The 22,992-nt window shown below is 53.0% G+C and overlaps 1 protein-coding gene across 5 annotated transcripts; it reads left to right on the plus strand.

Annotated features, from left to right (window-relative positions):
- The first annotated feature begins 777 nt into the window (after positions 1–777).
- LOC123857067 (neutral alpha-glucosidase AB) lies at positions 778–21,960 on the plus strand. 5 transcript variants are annotated; one of them, XM_054511881.2, is made up of 25 exons: positions 1,092–1,186; positions 9,066–9,170; positions 9,317–9,425; positions 9,667–9,794; positions 12,276–12,455; positions 12,920–12,985; positions 13,789–13,862; positions 14,031–14,114; positions 14,202–14,298; positions 14,783–14,963; positions 15,569–15,722; positions 15,961–16,196; positions 16,279–16,405; positions 16,511–16,590; positions 17,026–17,169; positions 17,267–17,363; positions 17,698–17,799; positions 17,975–18,218; positions 19,418–19,482; positions 19,678–19,754; positions 19,863–19,937; positions 20,108–20,221; positions 20,345–20,457; positions 20,608–20,708; positions 20,847–21,960. In XM_054511881.2, exons 1-25 carry the CDS (start codon positions 1,107–1,109, stop codon positions 20,954–20,956), a joined length of 2,943 nt encoding a protein of 980 aa, XP_054367856.1. In that variant the 5' UTR covers positions 1,092–1,106; the 3' UTR covers positions 20,957–21,960. The 5 variants fall into 5 exon arrangements, 4 of the variants coding, with proteins under 4 accessions (XP_054367856.1, XP_064432372.1, XP_054367854.1 ...); XM_064576302.1 differs by lacking the exon at positions 1,092–1,186 and adding an exon at positions 5,828–5,981 and having other exon boundaries at positions 12,829–12,985; XM_054511879.2 differs by lacking the exon at positions 1,092–1,186 and adding an exon at positions 5,829–5,981.
- Positions 21,961–22,992: the final 1,032 nt, after the last annotated feature.

Below are 22,992 nucleotides of genomic sequence, written 5' to 3' on the forward strand. Positions count from 1 at the left end.
TTTTTTTTTGTACAGTAGACGTCTCAAGAATTCTTTCTTGACCGTTCACTCCGGGACCCCAACATTTCACATCAGTGAACATATTCCCTGGTTTCAATTTTCACAACAAACCCTATGAGGGAGTTGTACTATTATCATCCTCATTGGGGAAGAGGAAATAGGCATGGAGAGGGTGTTGAGCAAGAGTATACAGCCAGTAAGTGAGATAGCTGGAACTTGATCTAGACAGACTGGCTGTTGTGGGGGCTCTTCAAGAGGTGCATGTGAGCTCCTCATATAGTTAACCACACTCCCTCTCCGCAAGGGAGAGGAGAGGTCCTGAGTTGGCAGGCTGGGGAGAGAGCAAAGCCTAAACAATGAAGACTAACAGAAGGACCGAAGTGCCAGCTTATGACTGGGAGAACACCTACAGCCCAGCCGGCCCAGTTTATTTTGGGCTTTTTCTCCTTCCCTTTATTTCCTTTTCCTCTCTTAGGAGTTTTCCCTCCCTCCCTCCTCATTCTCTCTCTCAGGCTCCCACCCACTGTGGAGCCCACGAGGGGCTTGAACTCACGCCCCTGAGATTGAAACCTGAGCTGAGATCAGACTCCCAGCCTTAACCGACTGAGCCACCCAGGTGCCCCTGCCTCCTTTCTTTCCGTCTTCTTACCGCTTTCCCCTTCCCTTCTCTCCTTTAACTGCTTTTTCCATTGTCACTGTTTGTTTACTTGTTTGTTTATTTATTTAATATCGTCACTATTTATTGATGAAAATGTCTCCTAGTGCTTCGTTTTTTAAAACCTCCTGAGTTGAACACTGAATTTTTGGCTTTCGGAAAAATAATTAAATCCAACTGTGAATAGCCGCAGCTAGCTTTAGTTTGTGTCTTAAAAGCCTTTTGAGGGAAAACAAGGTTTTGTTGAGGCCGGTCGGATTCTCGTTGTCACCGTCGCAGTCCTGCTCTGGGATCCCGACGCGGTCCGGAACCAATGTATGAGGGTCGCGGACGTCGCCGGACGGGTTTTCCGGAGAAGCCTCGGCGCTGGTTCCTTTTGGGTTTCCCGTCAGCGCGCATGCGCTGCCTGCGCTTCGCCGCTCCCGCCTCGGGCTCGGGCTAGGGCTCCGGGATGTCCGCGTTGTGCGACCCTCCCGGGGCCCCAGGGCCTCCCGGTCCTGCCCCGGCCACCCACGGTCCCGCGCCGCTCAGGTAGTCAGAGCCCCTGGCATCTTCCCCCATCGCGCGGCCCTGCGCCGATCCCCAGCCTTCTCGGCAGAAACCCGGATCCTACCTCGAGAACTCGCGTCAGGGTTCTCAGAGATTCCTGCTCGGGTCTTCCCAGAACTCAGGGACTGCTTCACCAAGACTCTGGGCTCCAGTGCCCGCACTCCTAAGATCTCGGTCCTGCCTCCTCCTAACCGAAACGCCTAGTTACCCCAGATCCCGGCCTTGTTTTCCCAAGAGTTGGGGGTATCAGAACTCTTGGGAACCCAGCCGTCCTGCCCCTTTTAGACCCGAGAGAACCCAGGGTCCCCTGACTTTATGGAGACTCCCTGGGAACCCAGTCCCGAAAACCCATAAAATGCTTCCCTCTAGCCTTTGCCTTGCCCTCCAACTAAGCTACTCTCTCTCACCTTAGGGTGGTTTATTTGTTTATTTATTTATTTAAGGAATCAGAGAGGGCACAGTCGGAGCCCTATCAGCCCCTAGAGGATGCGGTCTTCTTTGGCAGAAAAGGCAGTAAGAGGAAGGGGACTTTGCCTCTTCCCATGACACCGGCTTCTGAACGCCTAAGACTGAAGCAATCTGTTTTGGGAGGGGAAGGGTTGAAAGGCAGACATTACCTTGTCTGTATCCTAGGACACTGTGATTCCTAGGCACCAGGAGGATGCCCCGAGTTGGTTGTTGATGTGTTCAAGTGGTGGGTGGTTAGGATGCTTGCAGAATATGGGGAAGAAACAGGTACTAGGAGGCCTTAATGAAGGACAAGTTCAGTTTAGGATTTTCTTTAAGAGCATAATCCCCCGTGCTTGTGTTTTGGGGGGAGGGTAGTCAAGCTGGAAAGGTGTTTTTAAAAGCAGATGTTGTAGCCACACAAGATATATTTACTCAATTCAAAAAATACTCATGGAGTACCTCCTGTATGCCTGGCACTTCAATAGAAAGGGATTCAGTGTTGAAGAGAATAGAAATGTTTACTACCCTTTTGGAGCTTATAGTCTGATTACTTAACCTTGGTTTTCTTATCTGTAAAGTGGGATCATACCTTATTGGGCTGTTGTCCGGATTGAAATAATATACATAAAGTACTTAAAGAGTACCTGACATGAGTTACCTGACATTGATATTATTGTTATTATTGAAAGAAAAAATATTTATTGGTGATTAGTGTGAACTTGATATGGTGCTTAAGTGTTTCATGTGCATTATCTTATGAGGGAGGTACAGTTACCCCTGTTTTACATGGAAAGAAACCAAAGCTCACAAGGGGAATGTAATGTGCCTAACATCTCCCAACGCTCTAAGTCTGCTTCTCTTGCTTCCTTTTAGCGCTCAAGAGCTGTCCCAGGAAATCAAGGCTTTTCTGACTGGCGTGGACCCTATTCTGGGCCACCAACTCTCGGCCCGGGAACATGCTCGCTGTGGTCTTCTCCTGCTCCGCTCTTTGCCACCTGCTCGGGCTGCCGTGCTTGACCACTTGCGAGGTGTCTTTGATGAGAGTGTCCGGGCCCACCTGGCTGCCCTGGATGAAAGCCCTGTGGCTGGCCCCCCTCACCTCCGTCCACCCCCACCCTCCCATGTCCCCGCTGGGGGACCTGGTCTAGAAGATGTGGTGCAGGAAGTACAGCAGGTGCTGTCTGAGTTTATCCGGGCCAACCCGAAGGCCTGGGCACCTGTGATTAGCGCATGGTCCATTGACCTCATGGGGCAGCTGAGCAGCACATACTCAGGCCAGCACCAGCGTGTGCCCCATGCCACTGGCTCTCTCAACGAATTGCTGCAGCTGTGGATGGGCTGTCGGGCCACCCGCACATTAATGGACATCTATGTTCAGTGTCTCTCAGCTCTCATTGGTAGTTGCCCAGATGCCTGCGTGGACGCCTTGCTGGATACCTCTGTCCAGCATTCCCCACACTTCGACTGGGTTGTGGCCCACATTGGCTCCTCTTTTCCTGGCACTATCATCTCCCGAGTTCTCTCCTGTGGCCTTAAGGATTTCTGTGTTCACGGTGGGGCTGGAGGCGGAGCTGGTGGCAGTGGGGCAAGCTCTTCTCAAACCCCCTCTATAGACCCCTTCCCTGGATCTCCTGCTATCCCTGGGGAGAAACGGGTGCCCAAGATTGCCTCAGTTGTAGGCATCCTAGGGCACCTGGCCTCCCGCCACGGAGACAGCATCCGCCGGGAGCTTCTGCGAATGTTCCATGATAGCCTGGCAGGGGGCTCTGGGGGCCGGAGTGGGGACCCGTCCCTTCAGGCCACAGTCCCCTTCCTGCTGCAGCTGGCGGTCATGTCACCAGCTTTGCTGGGCACAGTCTCTGGAGAGTTGGTGGACTGCCTTAAGCCCCCAGCTGTGCTGAGTCAGCTGCAGCAACACCTGCAGGGATTCCCCCGAGAGGAGCTGGACAACATGCTGAATCTGGCTGTGCACCTGGTGAGCCAGGCCTCGGGGGCAGGTGCCTACCGCCTGTTGCAGTTCCTGGTGGACACAGCTATGCCTGCCTCAGTCATTACCACCCAAGGCCTGGCTGTGCCGGACACGGTGCGTGAGGCCTGTGACCGGCTGATCCAGCTGCTGCTGCTGCATCTGCAAAAACTGGTTCATCACCGGGGAGGGTCTCCCGGGGAAGGGGTGCTGGGCCCGCCCCCACCCCCCCGCCCTGTGCCCTTCCTAGATGCGCTAAGAAACCATGTTGGAGAGCTGTGTGGAGAGACCTTACGATTGGAACGGAAGCGCTTCCTTTGGCAACACCAGCTCCTGGGGCTGCTTTCTGTCTATACTCGGCCTAGCTGTGGACCTGAGGCCTTGGGCCATCTCCTGAGCCGGGCCCGAAGCCCTGAAGAGTTGAGTCTGGCCACCCAATTATATGCAGGGCTGGTGGTTAGCCTCTCTGGCCTCCTGCCTCTGGCTTTCCGAAGCTGCCTGGCTCGGGTGCATGCAGGGACTCTGCAGCCTCCCTTCACTGCCCGGTTCCTGCGCAACTTGGCACTGCTCGTGGGGTGGGAACAGCAGGGTGGTGAGGGCCCTGCAGCCCTAGGGGCCCGGTTTGGGGAGTCTGCATCAGCCCATTTGTCTGACCTGGCTCCTCTCCTGCTACATCCTGAGGAGGAAGTAGCTGAAGCTGCTGCCTCCCTCCTGGCCATTTGTCCCTTTCCTCAAGAAGCCCTGTCCCCCTCCCAACTCCTGGGACTGGTGAGAGCTGGAGTACATCGCTTCTTTGCGTCTCTGAGGCTGCATGGCCCCCCAGGGGTGGCTTCGGCCTCTCAGCTTCTTACCCGCCTCTCTCAGACCTCTCCAGCTGGGCTCAAGGCTGTCTTGCAGCTGCTAGTTGAGGGAGCCTTACATCGGGGCAACGCAGAACTGTTTGGAGGGGAAGTGGATAGGGACAGTGAGACTCTTTCAGTTGTCTCAGCTCCTTTGGCTTCTGCCTCCCTGTTGGACACAAACAGGCGGCACACTGCAGCTGTGCCAGGGCCGGGAGGGATTTGGTCAGTTTTCCACGCTGGAGTCATCGGTCGTGGCCTCAAGCCACCCAAGTTTGTCCGGTCACGCAATCAGCAGGAAGTGGTCTATAACACCCAGAGCCTCCTCAGCCTCCTGGTGCACTGCTGCAGTGCCCCTGGGGGTCCGGAATGTGGGGGCTGCTGGGGGGCTCCCACCCTGAGCCCTGAGGCAGCCAAAGCGGTGGCAGTGACCTTGGTGGAGAGTGTGTGTCCTGATGCAGCTGGTGCTGAGCTAGCCTGGCCCCCTGAGGAGCACGCCCGGGCCACCGTGGAGCGGGATCTCCGCATTGGCCGGCGCTTCCGAGAACAGCCCTTGCTCTTTGAGCTGTTAAAGCTGGTGGCGGCTGCTCCCCCAGCCCTGTGCTACTGTTCCGTGCTCCTGCGGGGGCTACTAGCTGCCCTTCTGGGTCATTGGGAAGCCTCTCGCCACCCTGATACAGCTCACTCCCCCTGGCATCTGGAGGCATCCTGCACCCTGGTAGCTGTCATGGCAGAGGGAAGCCTCCTGCCACCAGCCCTGGGTAACATGCACGAGGTATTTAGCCAACTGGCACCTTTTGAAGTGCGTCTGCTGCTGCTCAGTGTCTGGGGCTTTCTCCGGGAGCATGGGCCATTGCCCCAGAAGTTCATCTTCCAGTCAGAGCGTGGCCGCTTCATCCGGGACTTCTCCAGGGAGGGCGGGGGTGAGGGTGGACCCCATCTCGCTGTGCTGCACAGTGTCCTCCACCGCAACATTGACCGCCTGGGCCTTTTCTCTGGCCGTTTCCAGGCACCTTCACCGTCCACTCTCCTTCGGCAGGGCACATAGCCTTTTCCAAGCTTCGGAAGCCAAGGGAGGTTGAGCGGTGAGAGAGCTAGGGGGCTAAGGTGCTGCAGAAAGGTGGAGGATTCTCTTCTAAAACCTTGGCCTAAAGAGCGCTGTCACTTTTTTCCTCCCCCATCTTTTTTTTCTAAATAAAATTTGCCGAGTTGAGAAAAGCAGAGTCCAGTGCCTCTGTCTGAAGCTGAGAGCTGGCAAAGTCGGACAGCACCTGGCTCTGGACAATCCCGCCCCCGCCCTCAGGCCACGCCCCTAGACCCGCCTGCCACGGGCATTTATTGTGCGCGCTCTGCCAATGGGACAACCGCCCGGCGCTCTCCGGTCGAGCCAATCAGAAGGCCGGAAGGGGCGGGCGCTAAGATACGTGGCTCAACGCGGGCGGGGGGAGGAGAGCCTCGGGGTCAAGGAGCAAACCCGGCACAAGATGGCGGCGGTAGCGGCAGTGGCGGCGCGTAGGAGGCGGTGAGGAGCCCGGAACCCGGGGGCACGGCCGGGACGCCCCAGGCCCCCCAAGCCCCATATCTCTCCTTCTGTGTGTCCTCCTGAGACTCTGTTATCCCCCGGCCTCGTGAGCAGCCTTTGTCCCTCTGGAGGCGGGCTCAGGCTTTCCCGGTTTCCTCGCGGTACATCCGCGCGGCGTTGGGGGCCCTTGCTTCTGGGGCTCCCAGCTCCAGCCCGGCGGCTCAAGAGGGCCGCAACCGTTCGTTCTTATTGGCCTTGGCGGCTCGCGGCGGTTAACGCTGCCGCCTCCTTCCTGCAGTGTGCGGGCCATCCGGGCGGGGGACTAGACGCGGCCGGGCCTCCGGGAACGCAGTCCGCTGTCCTGCGGGCCCCTCAGCCGGGAAGCCCCGCGGCCTGCTGTCCCGCCTGCACTACCCTTCTTGCCCTACCCCCCGCCTCTCCCCAAGAGTCCCGGACCCTGCCCTGCCCTTGTCTTCACGTGGACACCAACCATGGCTTGTTCGGTGTTCACGGTCGCTGGGCACGGCTGGGGCAGGATCCCGTAAGTTCACGGTCTGCCTGGATGATGGTGCTCAAACACAACATGTAGTCGAATGTTTTGGTCTGCGCTCTCGAGGTTCTGTTACCGAAAAGCAAAAAACAAAAAACGGTTCGAAACAATCACCAGCGCCACAAAACGTTTACCTGGACATAACGGATGTACTGGGGTGGGAGAGGCATGTCCTGTCACCAGCAGTGAAAAAAAGATTGGACTGTAAACTCAACTCTCTGGAAGCCTGTGACCTGAAACAATAAACGGGTGCACCTTACCCTGTGGCTCATTCCTGACGTTGGCTTGTGACCACCTCTTGCCCTCGGGCGTTCAAGGCATCCCTGAGTTCCTAGGGCCTTCCAACAGGTCACATCTGAAAGATCTTTTAGAAATTCTATCCTCATTGGCATTTCTCCCAAGCCCATTGCATAGATTGTGCAAATACGACTCCAGAGGGTATTTAACTCACTGTACTTCTGATTACTGCTGCTTTGGGCAGGTGGACGTGGAGTCAGTGGTTGCAGGGTGCCTGCTGCAGTCACTCCTCAGGATCTGGGCCACAAGTCTTGTTGTTGAGTTTTCTGGTAGCATTTCTTGTGCTTGTTTTGCTACCAGTTATTCCTGCTTGGCCTATCAAAAGACAGTGCCTGGTGTTTTCATCACTTTTCTGTGTGCCCTGGCTTGCTTTGCACATTCTTCTGGAACTGGAGGGCTTACTGTGTTCTGCCATCTCCCTTCTGGTGAATTTTCCTTACGTTTAGCTTTCAGGCAGATGCTGAGGCTAATGCTGAGTACAATGTATATAGTCTCTAGTTAGCAGTTTGCAAAGTTTTAAGACTTAGAAGAAGAGAAGCCTGTGTTTGTTTTCTCTCCTATTTGGGACACTTTAAGAGTGTGCTCCTGGACAACCCACATCCGTCGCTGGGAAAGCGTGTTTAAAATGCAGATTCTCCCAGGGTTCGGGAATCTACATTTACTAAACACTGCAGGTAATTCTTAACAGACAATGAAGTTTGAGAACCTCTGTTTAGGATTTACTGAGAATGGATGAATGTATCTTTCAAACTAACTTGTTTAGCCAATTAGTCCCTTGTCTGTCATTTGATAGCACCTTGGGGAAGTAACAGTTTATGGTAACCTTGGGGTAATGGTCCAGTGAGGCAGGCCCTGCTGGTAGGTAGCGTGCTGTATTGTGTATCATGAAGTACGTGGGCCCCGGAGTCAGGCAGAGCTGAGTTCAATCCCAGTTTCACCCCTTATTAGCAGTTCAGTTTTGGATGGATTATTGAACCTTTTATGCTTCGATTTTCCCATCTGGGAAAAACCCCAACCCTACATTCACCAAGAAAACAACGAAAGAAATGAAAAAGAGGTAGTATGTATCAAGAAGTGGTTTTGAGTGATGGTTGCCCATTAGAGTTGTTTTGAGGAGATTTTAAAAATTCTGATGCCCAGGTCCCGCTTCGTGCCAGTTCGATCAGAATCTCTGGGGGTGAGATTGGCACTTTTATTTATTTATTTTTAAAGATTTTATTTATTTATTTGAGACAGAGAATGAGAGACAGAGAGCATGAGAGGGAGGAGGGTCAGAGGGAGAAGCAGACTCCCTGCTGAGCAGGGAGCCCGATGCGGGACTTGATCCAGGGACTCCAGGATCATGACCTGAGCCGAAGGCAGTCACTTAACCAACTGAGCCACCCAGGCGCCCCGAGATTGGCACTTTTAAAAACTTCAGGCTGAGGGCGCCTGGGTGGCTCAGATGGTTAAGCGTCTGCCTTCGGCTCAGGTCATGATCCCAGGGTCCTGGGATCGAGTCCCACATCGGGCTCCCTGCTCCTTGGGAGCCTGTTTCTCCCTCTGCTTCTCTCTCTGTCTCTCCTGAATAAATAAATAAAATCTTAAAAAAAAAAAAAAAAAAAAAACAAACTTCAGGCTGAGTTGAAAACTAGGGATATAGGCAGTTAGCCCGGACCCTGGGGGTATGTTAGGATTCAGTACATGTGGCTGTTGTTACTCTTTTCAGGCTTAGGTCATGGTAGTGGCGACTTATTTTGAAGATCTAGGAGTGGAGGTCAGAGGAGCAGGATGCCTAGGGTGCTAGGGGTGTTGGGAATCTGGGTATTGTGACAACAGGCTAGCTGAGGGTACATCTTTAACTTTTCCACCGTAGCTCTACCTAATGCCTTCCCCGTGGAAAGGCATGGCTCGCTTTGTTTCTCTGTTCCTCACATGGTGCCACTACTTCCCCTGGGACTGGCTGTTACTGCTCCTTTCCTCTGAGAAGCTGATGTAACCAGAGTCAATACCAGGGCCTCTGAAGGCCAAAGATCCTTTGTCCACTTCCCCTGCCTTTTGAAGGGAAGGTGTGAGTGAGCCAACTCCTCAGGCCTGACATTTCACCCCATGTCCACTGTGCCTTCTCTTCTATTTGACCAGACTCTATTTTTCTCCCCTTTTAGGGTTGTGGTGGGAAGGGGCCTTTCCCTGTGAAGGTGGGGCCTTTTCTGATCTCTGTGCTGATTGTTCCCTCTTTGTCTTTTTTTCCTCCTTAGGTCTGGGACAGGTTTGGTACTCGCTTGTTTAGGGGTCTGCCTGGGAGTTACCCTTGCTGTGGATAGAAGCAACTTTAAGACCTGTGAAGGGAGTTCCTTCTGCAAGTATGATATTTCTTGGAGAGTGGGATGGAAAATAGGGTACTGTGGGAGGTGCTGTGGCAGATGGGGGGTAGCTTGGGGACATTGCAGGTGGTAGAGGGACCTAGGAACATCGGGGAACCTTCCCTCCTTCCCATTTCACTTGGCAGGAGGCAACGAAGCATGCGGCCAGGCCTCTCTCCGTACCGAGCCTTGCTGGACTCTCTACATCTTGGTCCTGATGCCCTCACAGTTCATCTGATCAACGAGGTCACCAAGGTCAGGGGAGAAAAGGAGGAGTCTGGTGGGGGTGGCGAAATGGCTAAGGGGTAATTCGGCAAAGGTGAACCTGTAGCCAACATTCTATCCCAGCCATCTTGGGATTTTGTGAGGAATTCGGATCTCAGATCCCTTAGGTAAGGGGCTAGAAGGAGGAGACCCCTCAGGAGGGAGTGGGTTCAGAGGGCATTCCATGGTGTAGCCCTCTCCCTTCTCCAGATCCAAACCTCTGCCCCCACAGGTAGTGCTGCTGCTGGAGCTCCAGGGGCTTCAAAAGAATATGACCCGGATCAGGATTGATGAACTGGAGCCCCGGCGGCCCCGATACCGGGTGCCAGATGTATTGGTGGCCGATCCCCCCACATCTCGGTAAATTTTTCCTGAGAAACCTATCCATTTCCCTGCTCCTTTTGTCCTTCCCGATTAACCTTTATTTGGCTGATTTTTTTTCCCACTTTGGGGTAACAGCTGACTCTATCTCCTCACTCTGCTAACCTTGCTCCATTTCTCCCTCTGTTTTCATGCATTTTCTCTTCTGCCCTTTTTCTTCTTTCATTCTGCAGATACTGCTTCCAGTTCTGTGCCAGGCCTGGGCTAGGGGCTGGCAATGCAAGAGTAGATAAACAAGGCCCCAGGTCTTGCCCTCCAGTGTTAGTGTCTCTGTGGTTGGTTCCTCCCGTCCTTTCCCTTCCCCTTACTTTTCTCTTTTTCTTTGTTTTTCTTCAGATACTCATGATATGATTACTCAAATTCTTGAATCATGACACAGTGTGATTATGAGTATTCCATGCATGGCTCGCTCTCTCTCTCTCTCTCTCTTTTTTTTAAGTTTGTTTATTTTATTTTTTTTTTTAGTAATCTCTGCACCCGACGGGCTCAAACCCACAACCCCGAGGTCAAGAGTCACATGCTCTGCTGACTGAGCCAGCCCAGCACCCCATGCATGGCTCTCTATTAAGTACCTAATTAATTAATTGATTTATTTTTTAAAAAAGATTTTATTTATTTATTTGACAGAGAGAGAGAATGAGCACAAGCAGGCAGAGTGGCAGGCAGATGGAGAGGGAGAAACAGGCTCTCCGCTGAGCAGGGAGCCGGATGCGGGGCTCGATCCCAAGACCCCAGGATCATGACCTGAGCCGAAGGCAGCCGCTTAACAGACTGAGCCACCCAGGCGCCCCTATTAAGTACTTAATTTAAAAAATGATATAATAAGGGGCGCCTGGGTGGCTCAGTCGTTAAGCGGCTGCCTTCGGCTCGGGTCATGATCCCGGGGTCCTGGGATCGAGCCCCGCATCGGGCTCCCTGCTCAGCGGGAAGCCTGCTTCTCCCTCTCCCACTCCCCCTGCTTGTGTTCCCTCTCTCGCTGTCTCTCTCTCTCTGTCAAATAAATAAATAAAAATCTTAAAGAAAATCTATAGAAAACGATATGATAAACCCTCTTCCCTGTATACCCTTTACCCAGCCCAACCATTACTTCTCACTCTCTGTGGTCCTGACCGCCCCCAGAGGTGAGTGTTACTCTAAAGTTCATCATTCCCTTGTCTTGTTCTTACGGTTGTATCACGTATGTGCACATAAGAACAGATATACATAAACGTATTCGTGTTTGTGTGCCTAAGCCATAAACTACGTAGGTGTGTTTGGTTTTGAGTGTTATAGGGTAAGTATCCTAGTGAATGTGGGCTTCTGGAACTTCCGTTTTTGACATAACTTTATATAACTCTGTTGCATGTAGCTTTAGAAATTCATTTTTACTGCCATATATATTCATACGGTGCCCCATGGTGTTAGCATTTTCTAAGTTGTGTTTATTATTAATTTTTAAATATAATTTTTAATTTTCATATTTCCTATATTTTATATAATCTTATATTTTTAATTTAACTTTAATTTTTTATATGCTTTTTACAAAATATTTATTTATTTGACAGAGAACAAGCAGGGGGAGTTGCAGGCAGAGGGAGAGGGAGAGGCAGGATCCCCACTGAGCAGGGAGCCTGATGTGGGGCTTGATTCCAGGACCCTGGGATCATGACCCGAGCCAAAGGAGATGCTTAACCAACTGAGCCACCCAGGCACCCCTTTAAGTTGTGTTGAAATAATTCTTCTCTATCTCAAGGTCAGAAAAATATTTTTTTTTCTAAAAATCTTACTTTAGGGCGCCTGGCTGGCTCAGTCAACAGAATATACAACTTTTTTTTTTTTTTTTTTAAGATTTTATTTATTCATTCAAGACACAGAGAGAGAGAGCATGAGCAGGGGGAGAGGCAGAGGGAGAGGGAGAAGCAGGCTCCCTGCTGAGCCAGGAGCCAGACGGGCTCGATCCCAGGACCCTGGGATCATGACTTGAGCTAAAGGCAGACACTTAACCATCTAAGCCACCCAGGCGCCCCAGAACATACGACTCTTGATCTTGGGTTTGTGGGTTTGAGCCCCATGTTGGGTGTAGAGATTACTTAAAAAAAAAAAAAAAAAAAAGAATTAAAAAATCTTACTTTAAAATGTTAAGTAATAACCTGTCTGGAGTTGATACTAGTATCTGGTATGAGGTAGGTATTTGGTACCATTTTTTTCCTGTTCAGGAAATCTGTTTTTCTGACTTCACTATTGAATAGTCCTCTTTTCCTCACCAACCGCCATGCTACCTCTGTTACATTTCTAAGTTCTAAGTATGCTTGGGTCCATTGCCAAGCTCTTCTTTGGTTCCTTTGGTGAATCTGTCCGCCCCGGCACTGTCCCCACACCAGCTATAGCTCTTAGCAGTCTCCCTCCCCCCCCCCCCCAAAAGTGTCATCACTACTCTTCACCCTTTGTGCTTCTTTGTATCCCTTTTGATCTCTTTCCCAGGCTTTCTGTCTCTGGCCGTGATGATAACAGCGTGGAGCTCACCGTGGCTGAGGGACCCTATAAAATCATCTTGACGGCGCGGCCATTTCGCCTGGACCTGCTAGAGGACCGCAGTCTTCTGCTCAGTGTCAATGCCCGAGGACTCTTGGATTTTGAGCACCAGAGGGCCCCCAGGGTCCCGTGAGTACAGGGGTTGGGACCGGAGAGAACCTAATGTGCCAGAGCCCAGGGATGTGGTGGATTTGGCCCCGGGTCCCTGGGAGGAGACAGGGTGGCAGGACCACCGTAGGGGCTGGGGCTGGGAAAAGCTGCTCTCGGGGAGAGTAGGAAGCAGACCCGGGTCGCGGTTTTCTCCGTTTCCTGTACAGATCAGGAGGCAAGTCACTTTTGTCTCTGAGCTGTACCCTGGGCACCTCCTCTGGAAGGCCTGCCTGGGTCTGCCTTTCCCTCTTCCCCTTCTCACACCATCACATTTCCCAGGTTTATTTTCTTCTTTTTTTTTTTTTTTTTTTTTTTTTGGTTTCTTTTCCGCCCCACCCCCCATCTCTGGAAGTTTGTCGACTGAAACTCACTTTTATGTTTCTGTTTTTGTGTTGGTTTTGTGCCTCCTTTTCCCCTTCCCTACCCATCTCCTCCTGCCCCAGTTTCTCGGATAAAGTTAGTCTCACGCTCGGTAGCATTTGGGATAAGATCAAGAACCTTTTCTCTAGGTAAATCCATGGCCACTGGTACTGTATCTGTTCCTCTGCCCTTACCTGCCCTTCACTCTGGCCCCCAGGGGAAGGTGCCCCAGACCTTCCTATGCCCTGCCCTTCACTCACCCTTCTTTCCCTAGATACATGGTATCTGGTCCCTGTTCCCCTGTGGGAGCTCCCTAGGAGAAGGAAGATGAAATGCTGGGAGTCCTTAAGGAATGTAGGGTGCTTCTTGCTTTGCCAAGGGGTGGAGAGATGCCGCCTGATGCTGGGGTTTCTGGCTCTTAGCAGGAGTGCACAGAGGCTCTAGGTGGAACTGCTTGCCAGCGGCCCTTGAAAGCTTTCTTTGGCAGAACCTCTTGTTTGAGTCCCTGCATATATCTCTAGAGGCTTGACCATGGTATGACCCACTTGCCTTTGTAAAACCCTGGTGTCAGGCCAAGAGGCTGAGGCCCAGTGAGAGTAGTTGGGGCCAGATTCTCTCGGAGGCTGCAGAGCCAGCACTGACATTGCCAGTTCAGGCACTTGAACCATCCCGCCTGTCTCTTCTGGAATGCAGGCAGAGGCTAGTGATTTAGTCCTGTGTGTGGAAGGCACCTCCTGGTGGCATTTAATCATTTCCCTTTCTCATTTCTCTCCCCGTCCTTTGCATATTGATCTGCTCACTGGGGTCCCTCGCCAAGCTTTAACATTCAGTCCCTTCCTCCAATGCCTTCGTTCCTTTGGACCCTTGGCTCTCTATTCCCTTACCCCTCCTTCCACTAGCCCCTCGTCCCTGCCCCCTCTGGATTGGAGCAGACAGCTCTCCTACCTTCCAGGCAAGGATCAAAAGACCCAGCTGAGGGCGGTGGGGCCCAGCCCGAGGAAGCACCTGGGGATGGTGACAAGGCAAGTCGGTGGGCTGGGTGGTTGGGCACAGGGCTGGCTGGGAGGTTGGAGGGGAAAGGCCCACAGGAAACTTGAGCTCAGTCTCCCCACTGGGGACGGGATTTAGAAGAGGGTGGGGGAAGAGAGAGCTAGTGTGTGATTGGAGGTGGTCTGCTTTCCTCCTCACAGCCAGAGGAGACCCAGGGGAAAGCAGAGAAAGATGAGCCAGGAGCCTGGGAGGAGACGTTCAAAACTCACTCTGACAGCAAGCCATATGGTGAGGGACTGGGAGAGCCTTGGGCAGGGACGCAGGGACTCCTTGTCAAACAGAAGCTTTGAAGCCCATCTTTTGCTTTCCTTCCAGGCCCCACGTCTGTGGGTTTGGACTTCTCCCTGCCAGGCATGGAGCATGTGTATGGGATCCCTGAGCATGCAGACAACCTGAGGCTAAAGGTCACTGAGTGAGTCCCATGGTGACATCAAGAAATGGGGAAAGAGGGGTCGGACGTTAGGGCTGTGGGGCGGTGTCCATGCAGTTTGGATACTCTGGACAAGCATGGATCACTTCCTGTGGCCAGATCACCTTTGGTGATCAGAAAATTCTCCTTTGAGGGGCGCCTGGGTAGCTCAGTCAGTTAAGCATCTGCCTTCAGGGGCACCTGGGTGGCTCAGTCGTTAAGCGTCTCCCTTCGGCTCAGGTCATGATCCCAGGGTCCTGGGCTCAAGCCTCGCATCAGGCTCCCTGCTCAGCGGGGAGTCTGCTTCTCCTTCTTCCTTTGCCCCTCCCCCCTGCTTGTGCACTCTCTGTCTCTCTCATAAAAAAAAAAAAAAAAAAAATTCTCCTTTGAGAAGGGGCAGGGGGGCCAGTTTTTATCACTCACCTGTATCTGTGGGATGGAGGTTGTGGTGCCACAGCCTAGGGCCAGTCTGTCTGTTTGCCTGCAGGGGTGGGGAGCCGTATCGCCTCTACAATTTGGATGTATTCCAGTACGAGCTGTACAACCCCATGGCCCTGTATGGGTCTGTGCCTGTGCTTCTGGCACACAGCCCTCATCGGGACCTGGGCATCTTCTGGCTCAATGCCGCAGAGACCTGGGTTGACATATCTTCCAACACTGCAGGGAAGGTGAGCACGCATGCGGAGAGGAGTAAGAGAGTGAGTCTTCAGGCCTGAGGCAAATGCGTGTGCTAGGGGCGTTTACTTGGAAGAGGCTGGCTGGAGGCTCTTGGGGATACTGTCTGGGGACTGGGTGGGAGAAGGGGCCCTGAGCCTTGGGAGCAGCATTTGAGTTCCCTGGTCCTTCCCAGAAAACACACACTCATGGAGAAAATATTGCTTCTGCATCTGTTGTCAGTACATTTGTTAGTGATCATTTGTCATGTACTAGACACTCTTGGAGGTGCTGGGGATATATTGCTCATTGAGGTAGGAAAGGTTCTTACTCTCAGGGTGGAAGACAGATGTTAAACAGGTAAGAAGGCGGGGTGAGTTCCGCAGCGGTAAGTGTTGAGAAGGAAATGCAGTGATCACAGGGTGGGGACGGAGGCAGTGCTGTTGGAGATGGCGTGGTCCAGAAAAGCCTCACTGAGGAGGTGATACCTGATCTCAGCCCTGACTGACTCCTTAGGACCCAGCTGTGTGAGGACTCTGAAGAAAACATTGCTGCTTTGTCTCTAGGTCAGGGAAGAAGAGGGTGGGTGTCGGACCTGTGTCTCTGGTCCCCTCTGTAGACCTTGTTTGGGAAGATGCTAGACTACCTGCAAGGCTCTGGGGAGACCCCGCAGACAGATGTCCGCTGGATGTCGGAGAGTGGCATCATTGATGTCTTCCTGCTGCTCGGGCCCTCTGTCTCTGATGTATTCCGGCAGTATGCCAGCCTCACAGGTACGTGTGTCCCCTCTCCGCCAGCCAGCAGCCTCCTCCGCTGGCCCTGTCTTCCTGAGACGGGTGCCTCCGTTTTCAAAAATTCTGTGCCTCAGCCTGCTTACTAGCCCAGTACCCTTCTCTCTCTCTCTCTCTCTCTCCCCCTCTCTCCCTCTCTCCGACAAGCCTCCCTCAATTTCTGGGTGTTCCCGATGGCCCCAGGTTGGGCCTGACCCCATTGTGACCCCCGTGCCTGCAGGGACCCAGGCATTGCCCCCGCTCTTCTCCCTCGGCTACCACCAGAGCCGCTGGAACTACCGGGATGAGGCTGATGTGCTGGAAGTCGATCAGGGCTTCGATGATCACAACCTGCCCTGCGATGTCATTTGGCTGGACATCGAGCATGCCGATGGCAAGCGGTACTTCACCTGGGACCCCAGCCGTTTCCCCCAACCCCTTACCATGCTGGAACACTTGGCCTCCAAGAGGCGGAAGGTAAGAGGGCTGTGGTCATGCTCAGTCTTCTCAGGCACAACAGCCCTGGAGAGCTCTGAGCACCCCTGTTCCTTGCCTGCAGCTGGTGACCATTGTGGACCCCCACATCAAGGTGGATTCCGGCTACCGTGTACACGAAGAGTTGCAGAGCCGGGGTCTGTATGTGAAAACCCGGGATGGCTCTGACTACGAGGGCTGGTGCTGGCCAGGTAGGTGGGCCCAGAATTGAGGGAGAGGCTATTGTGAGACCAGGGAGGTAGGATGGGAGCCATTTTGCCCCTTGGAGGTTGATAGCCAGCCTTAACTTGTCCTAGGCGCTGCTGGTTACCCTGACTTTACCAATCCCACAATGAGGGCCTGGTGGGCTAACATGTTCAGCTTTGACAACTATGAGGTACGGCAGCCCCTCCCCTGCCTGCATCTGTCTCTCCCACCCTGCCTCCCTAAGTCTGTCATTCTCTGCCAGCCAGCCCTGCTTTGGTTGGTTGCCTGTATTTTTTTTTTTTTTTTTTTTAAGATTTATTTATTTGAGAGAGAGTGTGTGCGGGGAGGGGGGTGCAGAGAGAGCAGGAGAGAAGCAGACTCCCCCCTGAGGGCAGAGCCTGACAATGGGCTTGATCCCACCACCGTGAGATCACGACTTGAGCCGGTAGTCGGTGCTTAACTGACTGAGCCCCCCAGGCGCCCCTGGCTGCCTGTATTTATTAGGAGCATTTATCATGCTCCTCAGAGGACGCTGAGAAATGCTTTTTGGATTCTTAGGAGTTCTCTGCTCTCACAGTTTGTCTTTTTCCTCCCCTCTGTCCCATTTTCTGCCTCGTGTGCCTAGGGCTCAGCTCCCAACCTCTATGTCTGGAATGACATGAACGAACCGTCTGTGTTCAATGGTCCAGAGGTTACCATGCTCAAGGATGCCCAACATTATGGGGGCTGGGAGCACCGAGACGTGCATAACATCTATGGCTTCTACGTGGTAAGAGGCTGAGTGAGGAGAGCCTGCGGGCTGGGAAACTTATACAGGACAGCAGGCTTTTGTTCCTCACTACCGCTTCTCTCCTGTGTCCACCCAGCACATGGCAACGGCAGACGGGTTGGTGCTGCGCTCTGGGGGCCTAGAGCGCCCTTTTGTCCTGAGCAGGGCTTTCTTCGCTGGCTCCCAGCGCTTTGGTAAGATTTGGAGAACAGAGCTGTGACAGAGGGTGTGAAGGCCAGATGGGAAGAGTGGTGCACCAGGGCCTGCTTCTCGGAGAAATGTGTCCACACGGCTGTCCTCCGGGAGCAGCAGGCTGCATCTCCGTCCCTCCCCCCCGAACCTGCGCACTTTAAGGGGATCCAGGGACGGGGGAGGACCAGTCCCCTTTCAAGTGCTGTTGTGAATTCTGCCACCTTGGACAGGACCCCGGGGGCCCTAGAACAGATGTGGCAGGTCATAGGAGTTGGCTGTATGAAAAGCAGAGCCCCTCCACTGTTGGCAAGCTCCATCTCCCTCATCTTCTCTTAGGAGCTGTGTGGACAGGGGACAACACTGCTGAGTGGGACCATTTGAAGATCTCTATTCCTATGTGTCTCAGCTTGGGGCTGGTGGGACTTTCCTTCTGTGGAGGTGAGAGGGGGAGGAATTGGGGGTCTTGGTTTGGTGGGAGAGGAGCCGGGTAGAGGGCACAGGACCCAGGCACAAACAGAGCAGAGAGTCTAGGGTGGGACCTGGGGGAGCTCCTTAGGATTGAGCCCTCTTTTCACCCTCTTTTCCAACCTCTTTCCTCCCTCCCCTCTCCCAGCGGATGTGGGCGGCTTCTTCAAAAATCCAGAGCCCGAGCTGCTTGTGCGCTGGTACCAGATGGGAGCCTACCAGCCATTCTTCCGGGCACACGCACACTTGGACACTGGGCGGCGAGAGCCCTGGCTCTTACCAGCTCAGTACCATGACATCATCCGAGATGCCTTGGGCCAGCGATACTCCTTGCTGCCCTTCTGGTACACTCTCTTCTATCAGGCCCACCGTGAAGGCATTCCTGTCATGAGGTGAGGCATTCAGCTGGGTCTGCGTAGCGTGGGCTGAGGTGGCTGAGGGACAGTGGGGAACTGGGCTCCATCTCTGGGCCCCTTTTGCCACTCACCAGGGCCTTGTAAAGGAGGGAAATGCTGGCTGCAAGGTCAAGAGTAAGAAGAGACTAAGTAGCAGTAGCAGTAAACATTGCGCCAGGCATTGTTCATCACTGTCCCTAGAGCCTGAAACAAGGCAGACAAGTATTCTTCCATCCTTGGGAGTAAGACACACAGACATGTACACAAATAGGCAAATAAGAAAATTGCCGGGGCGCGTGGGTGGCTCAGTCGTTAAGCGTCTGCCTTCGGCTCAGGTCATGATCCCAGGGTCCTGGGATCGAGCCCTGCATCGGGCTCCCTGCTCAGCGGGAAGCCTGCTTCTCCCTCTCCCACTCCCCCTGCTTGTGTTCCCTCTCTCGCTGTCTCTCTCTCTGTCAAATAAATAAATAAAAGTCTTTAAAAAAAATTAAAAAAAAGAAAATTGCCAACAGTGATAAGCTCTTTGAATAGGGTAATGTAATTTAGTTCTACAAATGGCCTTTTTAAAAAGAAGAAGGACATGTGAGCGGCACCTGGGTGGCTCATTCGGTTAAGCGTCCAACTTTTGATCTCAGCTCAGGTCTTGATCTCAGGATCATGAGTTCAAGCCCCATCTTGGGCTCCATGCTGGGTGTAGGGCCTACTTAAACAAAAAAAGGGCATGTGAGATGAGGCCTGACTAAGGAGGAAGACGGACTTTTGTGATCTAGAGGAAGAAAGTTCCCAGCACAGGAGATTGCAAGTGCAGACATCCTAAAGTGGAAATGAGTTTGTTGTGTTCCAGGGATAGAAAGACCAGTGTGTCTCAGGGTAAGGACCCAGGGGGGGAGGTAGGAGATGCTGTAGGAGAGGAAAATTCGACCTGATGCAGGATAATGAAATGGCCACTGGAATGTTGCTGTGTGGAATAGTTTCAGGTGGAGGCTGGGGAGGAGGAGGCAAGGAGATGGATTAGAAAGTTCAGTGACTAGACCAAGGGTAGGTTGTGTAGCTGAGGCCTACCGCGCAGTTGGGCTGTCTCGCGCAAGCTCCTGGCTTGTACCATGTGCTGTTCTTATTTCCGGTTCCTGGGCTAGCATCTTTGCCCTCTGCCAAGACAGCAGGTGTCTTCCCTTGTTTTCTTGCTTCCTTCCTAGGCCCCTGTGGGTACATTATCCTCAGGATGTGACCACCTTCAGTATAGACGATCAGTTCCTGCTCGGTGAGAAATGGAGGGGACAGTTGCTGGTGGGTTGGGATAGGGCTGAGAAGAAGTAAGCACCTGTGGGAGAGATGTCTGTGGATGCCCAGGGAGGGAGGAGTGAGTGAGGTCAGTGGCACAAGGCGGCAGGCGTTTTGGTGCTCCCTGTCTGGGAACTGGTCCCCTCAGTTCACAGCTGATTCTGGTGTGTTTTAGGGGATGCATTATTGGTTCACCCTGTATCAGACTCCGGGGCTCATGGTGTGCAGGTCTATCTGCCTGGCCAAGGGGAGGTGAGTTAAGGAAGAAAGGGTGTGGTGGGGAAAGGTGGTGAAGGCCAACGAGGGTAAATAGGATGGGGGCCATGTGCAGTGACCTACTGTGTGTTCTGCCACCCACAGGTGTGGTATGACATTCAGAGCTACCAGAAGCATTATGGTCCCCAGACCCTATACCTGCCTGTAACCCTGAGCAGTGTGAGTATGCCTGGCCAGCTGCCAGCTCCATCTGCCTGTCAGTTTCCAGAAGGGGAGAGTGTGTGCTTTGGGGTCCAGTACGTGAGTGGGCACAGAGGGGCAAGAGCAAAAGACACTGCCGGGCCCAAGATTGGACAGTGGGGCAACTTCATCCCCTGCTCTTGCCCTAGATCCCTGTGTTCCAGCGTGGAGGGACAATTATCCCTCGGTGGATGCGAGTGCGGCGCTCTTCTGACTGTATGAAGGATGACCCCATCACTCTTTTCGTTGCTCTCAGTCCCCAGGTGAGCGTGTGGGCAGGGAGCCCCCTCAGCCCTCTGCCTGCCTTCCTGGGATTCAGTCCCTGGGGGGAGTGCCCCCCACTCTCTCTTGGGCTCAGGCTCTCCCCTATCCCACTTCCCGCTCAGGGTACGGCCCAAGGCGAGCTCTTTCTAGATGATGGGCACACATTCAACTATCAGACTCGCCATGAGTTCCTGTTGCGTCGGTTCTCGTTCTCTGGCAACAGCCTTGTCTCCAGGTAAGGAAGTGCTCATTCGTCCTTGGTAGCCTCAGGGATGCTCACAGTGCACTGTGCTCTTTTCTTGCATATGACCTTGCTCTGGGTCTCCTCCTTCCTTCTACTCTGACATCTTTCTCCCTGACAGGCATCTGTTTTTGTTCCCTCTAGCTCAGCAGACCCCAAAGGCCACTTTGAGACACCAATCTGGATTGAGCGGGTGGTGATAATAGGGGCCGGAAAGCCAGCAGCCGTGGTCCTCCAGACAAAAGGTGAGGGGTGAGACTGGCCCCCAGGCGGGGGAAAGAGGGGAAGTAGGGGCAGGGCTGGGACACCTTGCCTGTAGGAAAGCAGTTGCTATGCCGTAGCCTGTTGCCGTGACCATGGAACGCTTTCTTTTTCTCCACCAGGATCTCCTGAAAGCCGCCTGTCCTTCCAACATGACCCTGAGACCTCTGTGTTGATCCTGCGCAAGCCTGGCGTCAACGTGGCATCCGACTGGAGCATTCACCTGCGATAACACAAGGGATGTTGGGGGGTGGGAGGGGGTGCAGTGGTGACGAGAGTTCCTCTTCCTTCTGCCTTGGGGTTTGACCCTCCCCAGACTTCACCTTTCTTATCTGAAGACTCAAATTCTGCCAACATCTGGGCAGGATGAGAAGCTGTCCCTGCACTCTGAATTCCTCCTGTGACCTCCTGACCTCTGCCACCCCGCTGACACCAAGTCTCCCATCGTCCCTCAACACTCTGTTGCTCTAACTGGAGCACATTCACCTGTGAAGACCTGGGGACCATGAGGCCTTTGCTTTCCCTTCTTTTTCCTTTCTTTTGGGGGCCCCGAATCTCCTCTAGACCTTCTTCATTCATACCTCTTGTGTGTTGATGCCATTTCTTGGAAGAAGAAGAGGGCAGTGAGCTTTAGGGCTCCTTTTCTCCTTCCCCTTCCCTCCCCACCAAACTGCTCTCCCTCCTTTTATTTCTTTCTCCCGATTCTTCTCTGTCAGCCCTCCCCTTTTTATGCCCCACTGATACACTGGGACCACCCCTTACCTGATAAGGGATGAATGGATCAAAGGAGTGAGGTTGCTGGAGAACATCCTCTTCCCTGTTGCCTCGACCTTTCCTCTCCCCGATTGCTTCTAGAGCTGCTGCAGTTCTGACAGGGGCAGTTCTATCTTCCCTGTCCTTTGGGGGAAAGAAGTTTCCACTCTTCCTTAAGAGGGGATGGGCATTAAACTTCTTTTGCCCCCTTTTTGTCCCCTCAGGGGGCATTCAAGATGGAGAAATCAGTTGTGGTTTCATCAAATCATGGTCACCTGTATTTATTGCTGGGAGAAGGCTGAGGGTGGGGGGAGATGATCATGTGTGCCCAGGGTTAGCTTGAAGCCCTGGGTGGGGGGTGGGGGAGGACTAACTGGGGACAAGGGGGAATATTTGTGGCAATTTTTTTTACTTCCTCTTGGCCCCCAGCTGCGACAGGTTTTGATAAAAGGAGAAACAATAAAGAGAGAAACCATTAAATAACTGTTGGTGTCCGGATTCTGATTCTGGCCTGAACCACAGACCCTTAGAAGCCTAAGGGCCTGACATTTTCATCTAACTTCAGCATGAGCCTCATCAGTTCAGCAAAATGAATGAGTGCAAGTCTTCCTCAACTTGCTAGATGCCAATATTTTCATCGAGGAGTCCAGCAAGGTCATCAGATTTTAGCAGGCCTAGTTGATAGTGGTGACCAGAGCTGATGGGGTCTCTCTTGAATAGAAACAGCTTTATAGTCATGTTCACATGCACAAGGCTGCTTCTCCTTAGCATCACTTTTTAAAACTCCCCATTGTTGGGGCGCCTGGGTGGCTCAGTTGGTTAAAACTCCCCATTGTTTTGGTGACAGGAAATAGATTTCTCCATTTTGGAGACTACCAGTTTTAGAGATGATTTTACCAGAAACAAGAGGGTTGTGTTTTTTTTAGGGAAAATGCTCAGGAAGGCTTGTGCCTGTGAGTAGTTAGGGGATGTCTTCGTGCAATTTTCAGCTCAAATATTGACGATTTCCTGGGAGGTAGCCCACTGCCTTGGCCCCCCACTCCCTACCCTCCCCCCATACACCGCGACCCTTATTGTCATCCGTTTGAGAAACGTGGGTCAGAGGAAACGGTACAGATTTTGGAGACAGGTATCTAGAAGGGACATAGAAAACTACATAGTGGCAATTTCATAGTTTTTGTCAACCTTGGCTACTTGTCCGTGAAATGGGGACAATACCACCTGTCTCAGGATTAGAGTGAGAAATGCAATGCGTGAGGGCACAGGCCTGGCACGGGAGAAGTCCCAAGATTTCATTCATTCGTGTAACAGGCGTTTGTAGAACTCTTACTGGGTGCTGTGGTTGAAAAGTGAATGAATGAAAATGACGAAATCGCACAGGGACTGGGGTTCAAGGGGAAGGTCTCAAAGTCGCTCCCACCAGGCTTCTCACTGCCCGCCACGCGAGCTCGCCACGCCGGATGTGACGTCACCCACTCCCGTGGTTCCCAGAACTAGGCGGAGGGACCGGAAATT

This window comes from Mirounga angustirostris, unplaced genomic scaffold (genome assembly GCF_029215605.1).
Source record: "Mirounga angustirostris isolate CCGP_5_RB_7025 unplaced genomic scaffold, mMirAng1.0.hap1 SCAF_13, whole genome shotgun sequence".
NCBI lineage: Eukaryota > Metazoa > Chordata > Mammalia > Carnivora > Phocidae > Mirounga > Mirounga angustirostris.